This window comes from Perna viridis, chromosome 8, assembly GCF_037379345.1.
Source record: "Perna viridis isolate PV_CMFRI_1.1 ecotype Kerala chromosome 8, ASM3737934v1, whole genome shotgun sequence".
NCBI lineage: Eukaryota > Metazoa > Mollusca > Bivalvia > Mytilida > Mytilidae > Perna > Perna viridis.
The window spans coordinates 23,795,863-23,811,801 of record NC_142452.1 but is presented as its reverse complement, the minus strand read 5'-3'; the positions used below and the strand labels follow the sequence as shown (position 1 = coordinate 23,811,801).

The following is a 15,939-nucleotide window of genomic DNA, read 5'->3' as shown; positions in this document are numbered from 1 at the left end:
ATTAAGTATTACTATTTAAAACTCACTCGACCTCACTGAGAAAAATATAAATATTTCTTTTCAACGAGAGATTAGTCTAAAATTTTTAAAATAATTATTAAACGTACAACTTTACGTAAAGTGTATCCTTAATGTAATATTTTTTTTCGAAGATTTCATACCTCGAAGAAAATTAGATACATCTTCTAACTGGGGAATACTGTCAGGTCCATAAACACCCTTTGACTTTAAGGAGTGAAACGCAAAATTAAACTCCTTGCAAGCGTGTGTTGGGTATAATGATTCCAATTGAGTGTAAACTGTTCTCCTAAAATACAAAATAAATTTAGATATTAACTAACATTGCAAAAAAAACAACGGATACGGTGAAACGCAACAAATGTACCAAAGTATAACATAAATCTGGGCGGGTGTTTCTAGAAAAGCAGAGGACGCTTACCCTACCGGTGCACCTAGTCCATGCTCCCAGGTTTTAGTGGAGTCCGAGTTGCTCATTTGCTTCTGTTACTTTGTATGTATGATTGTAGTTACTTTCTTGTGTATGTATGTTTTCCATGTCTGGTCTTTGTCCCTGGATTACATTCGTTTGATTACCGCTATAATCGTGGTTCCTTTGATTACTCTTCCAATATAGTACAGACTTTCTGAGATCACTAAAATGACTTCAACACTCACAAACACAAACTAGGCACTTGGGACACCGACAACAAAAGATACATAAATCATGGTAATCGAACGAAGAAAATCCTTCAACATCAAACTAATATATAATATAACGACACAAAGACACATTAATAATGACCAAAGTCTGCTGACTGTGAACAAGCAAATGAACTCTGTGCAGAAATAAATGATATTTAATTCTTAAAGTACACAAGATAAAACTTATGCATGCTACAATAACTGATGAGTGGCTGGGGAAATAGGATACAATTTTGTTTTTACAATACATTCCGATCCTCAAGGTAGACCAAGGCTGTACCGAAATCCGTTCGTCCATTTGAAAAATATTTTCGTCGTATTTAGCTAAGCATCTCCTTAACAGAACTATATTTCATATTTAAATATAGTGAATGGTTAGATTATAGTGGCTTTCCCGGAAGTATCCATGTGTGGAAAAATATCTGTGTTTATTTTTTGAAACTCTGTTATTCCTCAATTCTGGTTTCACATAACCATAGACAATGCATGCCACACATCGACTTATAAGGGGCGTCATTACTTTTATACATAACGTTATGCTGATTTTATGAACAACGTTTCTAGATTAAATTCCCAATGCCCAGTCTCTATTCTATATATTCTTTGTAGCGTTTCTGATTACCCTATAAAGATTCTCAATTACCACAAACCACATTACAATATTCCCAAAACCAATCCTTTTATGTTTTATACCCATTATACTTTCACTTTTTCTCAAATTAAAACCCTTTAGACAGAATGTGTGCTGGCACATATAAAAGTCCTTTACACAGGATGTGTATACCCAATCACACTCTATTGCTAGCAAACGAGTTGCTCATTTACTTTTGTTACTTTGTATGTATGATTTTAGTTACTTTATGTTCTTTGTTGTGTATGTCTGTTTTCCATGTCTGGTCTTTGTCCCTGGATTACATTCTTTTCATTACCACTATAACCTTGGTTCCCTTGATTACTCTTCAACTTTGTATTTAACCTTAGATCAAAATTAAAGCATTTGAAGCGAGTTGCGTAATGCTTTTCACGACATTGCATACACCATCTTATTCAGAATTTCTGTAACTATGAATTCACATTTGTTTAAGATGAGCACAAGCATTAACTTATCTTAGGAATGTAGTATACCATGTACTGATTTCCTCCTGTGTATATTCCACTCGGGGGATCCGCTGTCCGCTATCAACGGAAAGGTAGAATAACTGTAATTTGCTCAGAAAAATAAAACCAAAACCCGAAATACTCCCGTTATTTATGGAGCTCAAGATGTCTCCTTTTTCCTTTTTCAACATTCGGATACAAAATTGGAAATTACTATAGGAAACATCTCGAGGATGTTTGTCACAAATAAAATATTTTTTCAGTTAAAAAATGCTGAAGCAACTTTACAGAAAAGATTGTTTGGGGGGATCGAAAGGGACCAAGGGCTCATTTCAACATTCATTTCCTTTTTCAACATTCATTTCCTTATTCGCCATGTGAGGCCGCATAGAGTTGGGAATGGTCGTAATCGACTCGGGATGGGTCACTGATATCAATTCAACATTCATTTCCGTATTTGCCATTAGAGGTCGCACGGACTTGGAAATGGTCGCAATCGACTGGGGAAGGATCACTGATCTCCTTTCAACATTCACTTCCTTCTTCAACATTCATTTCCTTCTTCAACATTCATTTCTTTATTCGCCATTTGAGGTCGCACAGAGTTGGGAATGGTTGCAATCGACTCGGGATGGGTCACTTATCTCATTTCAACATTCATTTCCTTATTCGCCATAGTCTAGCGCGATACAAAAAGTCTGCGTAGTTACGACATGCTCTGGCATAACGAATGAGTTGTGATTTGAAAACTCCGTACACAGGTGCTGAAGGAATGTTGCCACAGATGAAAGGGAAGTTGACAATTCTAAAAAAAATTCTAGTCAATTATACAGATCAAATGTAAATTATTGGCACTTGTCGCAACTTTTACGCCACATGGGTCAGATCACTCATATCTTGATATAAATATCTAAATAATTACGCGATACTTGAAAATTGCTTGACATTTTATCTTGAATGGCACTACACAAGTCATTGCCTGAAGCTGTAGAACATCTCCTTATAAGAATTATTGCCCATGAAAGACAACGATTTTTCTATAACAATATCAAACGTGAACAGACTAACTACAAGGTATTACATTTTCATTTTTGAATGATCATAACTGTAATTTGAATTTATCAATTTCTGATGACGTTCGTTTTTTCTTTGCAAAAGCACTCACGTATATGTGCATGTAAGACTCTCTGTACAAATCATGCACAATGTAATTTTTACATAATTTAAAATTCAAATTGTGTATTTCTTAGTAATTCAAATGCATTAAAAAAGTTCCTGAAACTTTGTTTCTCAGAAAATCATGTATATATTGAAATATATGTCTCTTGGTAATATATTTTAGTAAAAATTTAGGCGGGAAAATTTCTCCGCATTTTGTTATACTATAATGCTCGAAATGCCAATATTCACAATACCGAATTTTTATTACTGTTCTATTGTTCGAAGATAGTATATATCAAGATTTCATAACGGCTTTGGTGCGATTTTATGCAAAAGAAATAAATATAGAAGATTTATATTATCTGCTTTGCATTCTAGTATGACGGAACTTTTACTTAATTGCTAAGTTACCATGGTTACGAGATCAGTTGCAGTCTATCTGACATATTTGAAGTGTTTTCTAAAAAAAGAGATGATTGATATATTCACAACTGAATGTACTTAAAAGTGCTTTTATAGTGAATAATATTGAATATTTGACTAAAAATAATAAATAATAAAATTGTCCAGGAAATGATAGAAAATTACTTGTATTTTATAGTTTTTAGTTCATGCCTTTGCTTAAGCACACCTTATAGCATTTAGAGTAGAATGAAATATGCTACTTTTCAAACCAAAGAACCCCCAATTGTGGCGAGGAAATTTAGCACATCATTACCATGGCAACCGACAGTCAAAAAGATGAAACTACGGGTTATTTTTGCATTTTCTGGTGATAAAATGTAATAGCTTGTCAAATAGGAAATATAGCAGAAATCGGTCACCATGCATGGCACACCATTTTAATTGGTTGCAGAGAATGGCTGTTAACATCATTATCAATTTCATAACCCCGTCGCCCCCTTCCAAATTGAGCTAACCTATTTATTTATTACTCTGTACATCAACGTGCTGTCGAACTTCTCGTTTTTTTTAATATAAATAGAAAGCGTCGATAGTAGCACCATGGGGTTATAAAACTAACCATATGCAACTATATCAGGAGGTCATTAAACTCCTATGAACCACAAAACAACAGGCATTTAAATAGCATTCCCAGAAATAAATCAGACAGTATCGATTTCAACAGAAAAGAAGCGCGGCAGTTATCGTTTAAATGTGCCGAAATAATAGACGATCAGCTGGAGGTGGCATGCCCCAAGAAATATTAAACCTCAAATACTGCATTCTGCGGGTATCTTGAACAATTTTTCAACGAGTTAAAAATTGCAATTTTCTAAAGGGGCGGGCCAATATGCCAGTCTTTCCAGAATTTGACGTATCATTTCATATTATCCATTTTATCAAAAATTTTCAATTATAAAAGGCTATTGCAGAACCTCGAGATTGAGGCTAAACCACCTGACTGTTCTTGCAAAACCTCTCCATTCAAATATGGTCCTTGTGGTCACGTCGTTACGGGAGATTTAACCATTAACGAAAACGAATCTCTCTGCGTAATATCCTTTCTAAAGGTCCCAAGTACCGTGACTCTGACAGAGAATCAATGTCTTCTTGTTTTCGTTTTATCTATTTTATTGCGTAGTCCCCCATGGCATCCATAAAAACTTTAAAGTTATAATTCCAATTTATAGAGCATGGTTCCCGGTACGTGGGACCTTTAGAAAGATTATGGATTGGTATGGATTTGTCTTTTTTTTGTAATGGAGGAAGTTAGCAAAATTAATTGCATCTCCACCTTTGTTGACAAACGGTGGTGGAAGAAATGATCGTTTTTCATCTTGACTTTTCACACAAACTGATTTAAAGTGTCTGGAAACCTATATCCAAAATGATGGCAACTAGTCTGGTGAGGTAGGGTCATAAACAGAAGTGTCAAGACTTGTTTTGTAAAGGGGGTGTAGTAGAGTGAGAGGTATAGAATAGAGTTTTGTTCCAATGTGATGAAGCCCAAGAGGTTTCTGTATGCAAGGAAGGAGACCATCTATGGAAACATCATGTAACTTATGTGGCGATGGCCATAACTCATTTCCCGTCTTGGATTTTTGTCAAATAAATTCATTACATTTATGCTTTTGTTATATTGGTTTGAAAGGTGTCCTATATTTTTGATATTGTCATTACACCCGTAAGGTATTGCAGTACCTAGTCTGCGTATCCAATACTCCTCGTTTTCCCTACGATAGTTTTTACTTAGAACGGGATGGTAATTTTTTTTTCATAACTTTCTCATAGAGAGGATTGAATGATCTTGTTGATTAAAGTTTTGATAAACTGTCGGGACTTAAGTGGTATTTATTCCCGAACTATGACCGCACATTCCTTTGTTTTAACGTTCTTGTGTATCACCGACATATATAAGTTGCATTCTAATCCATATATTAAGTTTGTTGACTTGCAAATTATGTCATCGTGACTTCTTGTATGGAAGGATTTGTTTGTAAGGGAACTAGAGAAGTAGTAGTTGGCTATAAGATTGTTGCATGTTCTGCATTTGTTAATACCACATTTTGATATAGTACAATTTGGCTCCTCATCGTTGTAGTCTAATATATCATTTAAAGTGATGGAACATGGTTTGATTATTTTGAAATATACGTCAGAAGTTTTATACTGGAATAGATGGTTTGCAGACTGAATATGTGGTTGGGTACTTTTTTGTTGGAATGGTCGGGGCACTATCCATACCAGATGTGAGCGTGCTAAGATTCTCATCTGTGGACACCACAGTCATACAAGACAACAGTGTGTCCGATCTGCTGTCAGGTTCGGACTTTTTTATACTGGCAACGTCCGACCCAGTTTTTCTTTCATTCCTCTTGTTAAAACCATAAATTATACCCTCTGGAACAAAATTCACCAGCAGCGGTATCGACCCAGTGGTGTGAAAGAAGAAAATTGATTTTCCATGAAATATCGGAAGGTAATGACTTTACCTTCCTACCACCTTTTTCAATTTTTTCCTTTGTTTTCAGATAGCATTGTTTATCCAACTACATATTTTGAAGTCTAACTATAGGCATTTCAAATATTTTACCACCTCGATTTCATTAAAATAAATCCAGATGAGTTCCATTAAATTCAGTTGTTGTGTCAGTATATGTCCCAACTTGTAAGGTGCAACGTGTATGGGCGTATCAAAGCGTTGTTCGTGAACACTTCATCACACAAAGAAGTTTGTGTTTATGGTGGCTCAGAAACAATATACACCTCTGTTCATCCCTTTTACGATCAACTGAATTGTGTTATTTTTAAACCGTTAGTGGTATGACAGGGTTCTCACGCTACCGAGAAAAGGGGAAAACCCTTAAAACGGAAGTTTGGAAAAGAATACTTCCATTGGAGCTCATTCGACCATCGCTTTAATACCCTGAATAAACTTTATTGATACACTGCGGCTTTTTTTTTCTGGGCCGTGTTCTATGGTACGAATCGAACTGACATCGCGGTCTCGATAGCGCCTGCTCGCATCTGTTATGGAGTACTGAAAGCAATGGTTAATAATGGTCGTGGTGGCCTTTAAAAAAGCATTTGCCAAGTTTACTATGATGCAATATCGTTAAATACAAATACGTTCAAGGATTGCGATTTTTTTGATTTTTTTTATAAATATCGCATGTTTACTTTCAAAGCGTTTTAGTTAGTATTGAATTGGAACCAAGAACTTAAACAAGAGAGAAACAATTTTCAGAGGAATTTACGAATGTTGCAAGGAAATTCTAACGCTAAAATAATTGAATCTACAGATAAAATTGGAAGGACTTTTTATTTAAGTCCAGACAAGTTGTTGACATTATAGAAGGAAACCCTAATCTAAGACTTTTCTTCTTTACGTCAAGGTAGATGAACTCGTTGTCTAAATGGATTTGCATTTATAAATTGTTAATTTTCGTGGCTTATAAAGCATTAAAAGCCAACATCATACAGAAAGTAATGTCAATACTAAATCATGAGACCTAACATGTTAACTAAGTTATAAATGTGTTCAATAGAACACACACAAACCAATGATCAGTGTTCTCCAGATGGTTTGTAATTGAAGTCCTTTTAAGATTAAGTGGGCTGAAAACCATGTAAAAATATCCTGGAAAACATTTACATATCCGAGAAATATCCTGGAAAAAGTCTTGAATTTTATGTCAATGAAAGATTGGTAACCTGGTACGAACAACATTAACGGATCTTGCTCGCCTGACACAGAGGGCCATTTGAACTACTGTTATCATTTGGAGTCCGTCGTTGTTAAACGCCATTTTTGTTTTTCATAAACCTCCTAATCTAAAGCTATCTGACGAATAGGAGCAATGTTTGGTGAGAATGTTCTTAAGGGTATCATGTCCAGAAGAGATGTCGGCAATTGATCCGTCGACAAGCTTGTCCAGAGTTACAAAAATACACCATTGTAGCTAACAGCAGTTTTTAAAGTACCAGTCAATATAAAATTAAGACAATGCCTGTGGTGGAGGTGATTTAATGTGTAGCAAAAACCCAACGAACGAATGACACTTTTTCGGTTTACGCCTGCTACAGTTTCACGTAACAATAGAGCGATATTTGAGTCCAAACAGCGGCGACTTTAATATTTATACTAAAAATATATTTCCTGTAGAACTGTGTTTGAATTAAGTTAATATTAATTTTAAAAAAAGCATGTTCGTTTCTTGATCTTAGTATTCATATCGATAATGTTTAACTTAATATTAAAATTTACAATAAAAGGGATGATTTTTCATTCCTTATTTTCAATTGTCCGTTTAAATATGGTTCTCTTGCCACCATCATATGGTGTTTACATATTACAGCTGGTTCGATTTGCCTGTATTTGTAACAATGTTTCGAATTTTGACAAAGAAAATCTTTTATAATCGAGAAATTGCTACATCATGGTTTTCGATATCACAAGCTCGTTAAAGCATTCACTAAATTTTGGTTTTATTGTTTCTTTGTTGTGTTTGTCTGTTTTCCACGTCTGATCATTGACCCTGAATTACATTCTTTTATTTTCCGCTAGAATCTTTGTTCCCTTGATTACTCTTTCAACCGATACAAGGAAGTCATTATTAAATACAGATGTACTTGTAAAGGGTTAATACGTGTGTTTTATGGTAATATTCTACACAAAGCACGGAAAGCTCGAAATTAACTGAATAAATAAACTCTTATTATTTGACTTATAATTTAGCGTGGTTCTAAACCCCTCATGGGAAGAATTTATATTAATTTCACATACGATGAGGACATAACTTTTTTGTAGGTTTGAACTGATATTGAACTGGTATGTCAGTTAATTGATATTAGTCCTTAGTTTGTACAATTGTTTAATTTATATCCAGTTTCTTTATTTCCGTTGTAACAAAAGACTCAGACCTTTTTGAACTGATTTTAGGTGTGTTCAAGTGTGTAATATTTTTCCACAGTGCCCAAATTTTATAGGGGGGTTGTGTTCACTCCAAAGTACTTTAAACCCGCCGCATTCTTTGCATCTGTCCCAAGTCAGGAATGTCTGGCCTCTGTATATAATGTTTCGTTTTCACCTATAGAATATTTTTTTTATCTTACTTTAGTTAATAGAGGGAACTCTTTCGCTGTACACACGTATAATGATGTTTTGAGGTCAGCAGCAGTCTGCCCTGTGGTGTGAGGGTCTCATCGTCGTTCAAGAAAGACCAATGGTTGACCTTGGGCTGGCATTTTAAACTAGATGGGGTTTCACCATGCCTATTTACGTCATATTCAATATATTTCTGTTTGTATATTTGAGAAAACCTTGCATTCATCTCTCGCGTAAACCGATGGTTTCTCATTGTCGAGTTACGAGTTATGAAAGTTAAAATGCGAGTGTTAAAAGTCAAGATACGAGTTATGTCAGTCAACATGTGAGTTACAAAAGACCGTTCTGACTTAACAAGGCGCCATTAGTACCTATGCGATAGGCTTGTAGAGAAATATTTTAGAAAATATACCTCAATTGCTGCCTCAAAATGTTTTCTGTCCGATATCCATATCTTATTGAAAAAAAATATTCTGTTTCTTATAAACATATCATAGAGGATTGATTGTCGTAATTTCACAAATATCTTTTTCTAACAATTCACAAAGTAGAATTAATCATGGTAAGGAAGTGAAACTAGATTTGTAAAAACAGGGAACATAATGTTATGATGCGTTCCTTTAGTACCTTGACATAATTTCTCTCCGTGACTTGTTTGATAAATGGGTTTAGTAAATTATAAAGGTTTTTTTTTATTCAGCTACACATTTGTTAAACCTACAATCACTTTCCTTTCATCTCTTCAATGAGTTTTTGTTTCAGTTTTTTTGGCATTGCTCGGTCCACAGCGTATGAATCTTTTCTCGTCTTGGACAATCTGTCTGTATCCTCTAGTTACAGTATTACATGTAGTGACAAACTTTATTAGGTATGTTTTCATTTTTTTCACATTTCATTTCAGTCTCCCTTACAATGAAAATTGCCCAACAGAAAAAAGAAATCGAAAGAGAACAATCAAGATTAACTTACAGGAATATGAAATTCCAAAGGAGATAAGAAGAAATCTGCCTCCAAGGGATAACATTGCATATGAAGTAGAAAATGTAGTAATATCTCTTTTTTGGAAACGACTTACCGCACAGTTTTTTCGATGAATCCTCTGTCAAAGCTGACAATGAAAAAGATATTGAGGTTTCCTTCAAGAATGTGAGAATTAATGAAGAGGAAATTCAAGAAACAAATATATCATTAGTTGGTGATATATTGGATACATGTGCAACGATGCATAGTGATGAATTACACACATTTGAGGGTATTGGAAGTGACATATCTGAAAACTATGCTATCGATGAATCATCAGATACGAATAGCAGTTTTGAAGATGGACATACAAAGAGAAGCTTAAAAACAAATATCATTACTTAATTGAAAACGACGTTATATGAGCAAGATGAATCGCATAAAGATTCAGTTGAGCACAAATATAAGCGACATTAGTTCGGGCAATTGTTCTCAACTCGAAGAAGAAGATGATGACTAATTAACGGATATTGAGTGTCCGGAAGATTTCATTGTCACTATCACGAACGACGAATTGAATCGAATACGACTGGAACGAGTAATTGAATCTAATCCTATTCAACGAGTTGATAATGGAAAAAAAATAAGGCTACAGGAAAGAGCAATTGGTCTGGTTTACGTGAAAAATGGACAGATGTATTGGCAGCAGCTTTTAAAGAAGTCAATCTATCTTGTGTTTTATCATTCTTTTATAACCGTGTGAAGTTGGAAGATTCGAGAAAAAAAACAGCCCCTACTTTGTTGCTAAAGCCTATTGTTCTTATAACAAAACTACGTACACGTTTACTATAGCGAACAAGCCTGTAGGTGATTTAGATGTCGAATTAGAAGTTACTTATGATGGAATTTGTTCTCACAAAATTAATTAAAAAAAAGAAAAAACTAACTAGGGGAACAAGAAGAAGGATAGAAAAACTGGTAAAAGCAGGTAGCGCAAGTAATATACATTACTCGTTGATGGCAGAGTAATCAAGGGAACCAAGGTTATAGCGGTAATCAAACGAATGTAATCCAGGGACAAAGACTAGACATGGAAAACAGACATACACAACAAAGAACATAAAGTAACTAAAATCATACATACAAAGTAACAAAAGCAAATTAGCAACTTGGACTCCACTAAAAACTGGGAGCATGGATCAGGTGCACCAGTAGGGTAAGCGTCCTCTGCTTTTCTAGAAACACCCGCCGAGCTGCTCATAAAAAGTCAAGTCCGGAGTAGACAAACGAGGAAAGGAAAACTATGACCCGTTGAATAAATCAGTTTTCATGGTGCAGATGGATACACCATAACAATCCACGAGTTCATGATGACGACCATACAACTTCTGTAGTGATGACTTCAATCTTGTATCAACATAACCCTGTTCCAGAAGCCTATTTGTTAGAGTTCTAGCGCGATACAAAACGTATGCGTAGTTTCGGCAAGCTCTGGCATAACGAATGAACACTCCATACGCAGGTGCTGAAGGGATGTTGCCACAGATGAAAGGAAAGTTGACATGAATAAAAAATAATCACGTTTATTCGTAAAGTTTGGTCAATAGTTTTCCTTTACCATCGATTTCTAAGTGTAGGTCAAGATATGAGGCTGACTTCATAGTGTCTGTGGTATCCTTTATCTCAAGTTCTTTTGGGTAGATGCGATGTATCAAATCCCCGAAATTAGGATTGTTTAAAGATAATTCGTCATCTAAATAGCGGAAACTGAGATTGAAGGATCTAGCCAAACGGGACATGCCTCAAGCTGCGATTAATAAAGGAAATTTCACAGAGTGTCAGACAAAAGCAGTACACCACGAAGTCCTGTATGAGTTATGGCAATGGGACAAGTTTGCGAAAGAGGACATTGCAAACATTATGCTGACAAAGGAAGTTCTTGCCGATTTAGATGATGAGAGCACTAGGATCACAGGGTATATTCATTATGTCGGAGCTGATCCATTTACAGTTATTTGTTCACAAATTAGGCTTATGAATGACCTCAGAAAACGAAAAATACTAGTTCTTTATCTAGCTGCAACAGGACAAATCATAAGGCGAATTCCTAATCAACCTAAAAAGTCGTTTTACTATGCCATTTGTCTCAAAGGTCAGGGTGAGAAAGAACCACCTATACATGTATGTGAAATGATTACGAATGATCATACATCGGTCACGATTACTCATTTCCTCCTCAAGTTGAGGCAAGCAACTTCAGCTCTCTTTAACAGATCAGTAATTACAAACATAATAGAGGTAGATTGTTCGTGGGCCATGATCACAGCTGTCATTAATACGTTCTGTGGGCAAAACATTCGACAATATTTGAAGTCATCGTGGGTCATTGCAACGAAAGAAGACTATAATGCAGCTGAACACTCAATCCTACACATATGTTGTAGCCATCTTAAAAAGCGTTTTAGTGACAGACTTTCAAAGCTGACAAATGATACAAACCTGATCAAAGTTTTCCTATATTATTTTTGCATTTGGCAAAACACTACATCGCTTCCAGAAACATAAAGGATATATAATCTTATCAAGTTGGTGTTGTGTAACCTTGTACTTACCACAGAGTTGGATTCTCAGATAAGTGGGCTCAAAAAAGAAATCGAAATAAACCAAAAGTGTTATGAAGTCGAAGTTGGGTGTGAAATTATTGATTTTGACGATGGCGAGTTTGGTCAAATGATAACAATGAAAAGTATTAAGGAATCGTCACCATTTTCAGCGTATTTTTGCAACACGGGTGGATCAAAGAAAAGGAAAGAAAACACAAGGGCAGAACGGAACAATCATTACCACTTACCAAGTGCAATGGAGCAAATAAATTACTACGTTCCCATTATTCCGATGTGGAGAGGAATTATTCAACATAAGCCTGATGGGAAAACAAGAGACTCCAATTACCATGTCGAGAATGGTTCGGTATCATGAAGAATAGTACCCTTAAGAGAAAACGTAGATTGGACCTTGCAATTGCGTTAGAAAGGTCCACAAATTTCTGAAAGGACGAATAAAATCAATTGTTCTATGTAACAGGGTTACAAGTCGAAGTGCATCTACTGATAAGAAAAGAACAAGAAAGGATCATTTGAAAAAAAACGTTGAACTAGAAGAAACCTGGATGAGGCGAAATAAAGAAAACGTTAAGACATACTACACTATAAACTGAAAGCTCCTGAACCATAAAGATCATGCAGGATTTGTCCTTTTCTTGGACTTGGTTTAGCAAACACAAGCAATAACTGCTGGTTAACTCCGCTTTGCAGGCCCTAAAAATATGCATAGTAAACAACATAAAAAGTGAGTATATTAAAGTAAAATAATAAAATGCCGTTATATGATGTTAAAATCTATACACTTTTGGATTATAAATGAAGAAATTTTACACCACTATATATAGATAGTTTAATATTCTAAACTTCGATATTAAAAATGTAAAATATATGAAAAAGTCAGTACGACACTATTAAACAGCATTAAAAAAATGAAAAGACTATAATCCGTAATTTGAATAAAGAGTCAATAAAATACCTAATTTAATCAAGATACTTTATAATTTTACCCACATATAGTCAGAATATATATACGTGCTATTAACTTTGCACAATAAGATAAAGAGTTAGAAAATGGTTATGGTGAGTTGACTGCTGTTTGAAAGAACTGGTGAATGATACTTCATTTTTCCTATAATTCAAATAAGTCACTGAGTTACTATTTTGAAATACTTACAGCTGATCGTGTCGTATCAATGTTGATATAGATTCGTCATTATCGATTGTAAAATAAATGCGTTATTTTTTGTTTAAATTAACAAATCATGAGAACAAAAGGTAGGAAATGAAACCCACCTGAACGACTGCACAGTTTTGCCCACTTTATGGAAAGACATGATTTTATCTATTTCGGGGAACGTTGAATAAAAAAAAAATAATAGGCATATTACCATCGGGTGTCGCAATAAACCGACACACAATATGTTAACACTTAAAGCAAGGGTTGTAGATTGGTTGTTATGAACAAAAGTCAATAGATCATTGTACAACTAAAATTTTAATTATATGAATACAACATTTAGCTCCAGGAATGCAAAAGTAAAACATATTTTTTTTAATATTTTCCTTTAGAACTAAAAAAAGAGAAAAGTGCAGTTATAAATTTTGCAGATTGAAGTACATGTACCTCTAATGTTACGGACTTAGTCTTGCAGAATACTCCACATGCGTTGAAGGCAGATCACGATGTAGAAGACATTATGGTACAGAAGTGAAACCAAATTTAAATTGGGATTAAAACGGGAAATATAATGTTCATGATCTGAGTTCACAGGCTAGACCAAACCAAGGGAAGCACAAAGCACAAAAATTAACATGACCAAACAATTAAAAATAAACACAACGTGATGTTTATAATATGTTATATTTGGGTAATAAAAACGGAATTGGAAGCTACGGCTGAGCTATTAGTCTTATTAGTTTATTGTTATATTGGTCAGGCACAAACAATCGATGATGTCATGCTTTTACAAGACTGCGAAAAAGTAAAATGCGGTAGTATAATGGTATCGTAATGCCGTGATCACATTCGTCCGTTTCAGAACTACTTGTTGTCCGAAATGAAATATCTGATATAACTTTACACTTATTCATTGAAGGGGAAGTGCACTTCGGAGAATCAACATACAATCTTTGCGCAGCACAGGTAATATTGTTATTAGAGGAATACAAGAATACAAACAGATTTCATTGTGGAAGTAGTATGTGTTTCGGAACATCGACAAATAAAAAAAGTTGCGATTCAAAGCAGATATAATGTACACAGACCAGTTGCTATTGTCTTTAAAAACTGAAGGCGACGATTTTTTTTTTTTTTTTTTTTTTTTTTTTTTTTTTTTTTTGATGAGCCGTGCATGATTATGTGGTAGTAAGATTTATTTGACATTATTAATTGATTCAAGTATCCAATTGTGTTTATAGAAATACCATCACTGTAGTCATATAATGTCTGCAAGCATTTTTTGTACCGTTTTCCTTGTTTTAAAATTATGTAAATACGTTGTACTTGCACTTGTATCATTTTCTTTGTATGGTGTTCTATTATTTCACGGCTGTCTGTAAACCTCACTGCCGAGAATTACTTTTTTTAATCTGAGTATTTTGTTTAATGAATAAGGGTCGGTATATTTAAAACAATCTTATTATACATATTATAATATAGACTTGACATATTCAGGTAATAATTTTACATTCTTAATTCACTTTCACAAAATTACACAAGGATGCCATCTTTGTTGTAGAAATCTCATTTGAACAGCAGGGGGTCAGGATACTTTGTTTATGTTATTCCCCTTTGACCATTTATTTTCAATACTACTAGAATATTTCAACGACGTAATGGAAGATCCTAAAAGTTAAAATTCCTTCTGAAAGAACCCTGATGGCTTCAAAAGCAGAAACTGGAGTTGGAAAGCTGTGAATCTTTGCATGGGTCAAAATAAGATTAGCATTACTTGTCAAATATTCTGATAAATGTTGATAAAAATAATTCTTGAGCGATGTAATATATTTTGGGAAGGTGCCTGGTGTTTAAGTGGACATATGCTTGTTATAACCAATCGAAAAGAAAAACACTCGAGATCATAAGGTGAGGTATACACACCGTAATTATAAATTCCTCAAACTATAGTTAACTGAATGTTCAGATTTACAAATCGTAATTAATTTGTTCTTTGCTTTATCACTATTTTGATACCATTAACCATGTGCAATATTTCCAAAATATATAAGATCCATCAAGGCATGTTCCTTATGCAAGGACACTGTACATATCATATATATGTTGGTTCTGTTTCAAATTTGTTGCCGTTAATTAATTAATGAAAGTTGGCAGAAGTAGTTACTTCGCTTCTGAAAAGGAACTATGAAAATTATACAATTTCTTAGCAAAACACTTTTGTGGATGCAGGTTATAATTTGCAGAAGCAAATTTGACCACATTTCAATTGATTTTTTTTATTACTACTATAATCTTGGTTCCCTTGATTATTCTTTCAAAAAAAATTATGATTATATTATGTTTTATGATTTTGAATTTCTCCCATCTAAGCCATGATGTATCCTTCTATAATAAGTAATATAAAATATGCTACCAACCTGCGGTAACATACATAAATAATGTAAACACAAGCGTCCATTCTGTTATATTTGTTTTGTATGGAAATAATAGAAGCAAGTAATTAATGATATGTCAACGTTGTAAGCGCATGCAATTATTTCTGCTGTTATTTTTCATCTCTTATACCTTCACTCTTAAGAGGCTGACTTTATAGCTGATCTGAACCGAAAGAAAGAATGTCGTTTGGCTAGATCCTTCAATATCAATCCTAATTTCGGGGATTTGATACATCGCATCTACCCAAAAGA

The 15,939-nt window shown here is 34.4% G+C and overlaps 1 protein-coding gene across 2 annotated transcripts in view; it reads right to left on the bottom strand.

Moving 5' to 3' along the window:
* LOC148609878 (protein henna-like) overlaps nucleotides 1-15,939 on the bottom strand; it is a 68,348-nt gene that overhangs the window by 29,174 nt on the left and 23,235 nt on the right. For both annotated transcript variants that reach the window (XR_015914599.1, XM_088541365.1), the window contains exons 5-6: nucleotides 1,828-1,878; nucleotides 162-307 (exon numbers count right to left, since the gene is read on the bottom strand). Coding sequence is in view for 1 of the 2 variants with exons in the window: in XM_088541365.1 (XP_088397491.1) it covers nucleotides 162-307; nucleotides 1,828-1,878 (197 nt within the window). In the remaining variant the exon portion in view is untranslated. The remainder of the gene's footprint in view (nucleotides 1-161; nucleotides 308-1,827; nucleotides 1,879-15,939) is intronic.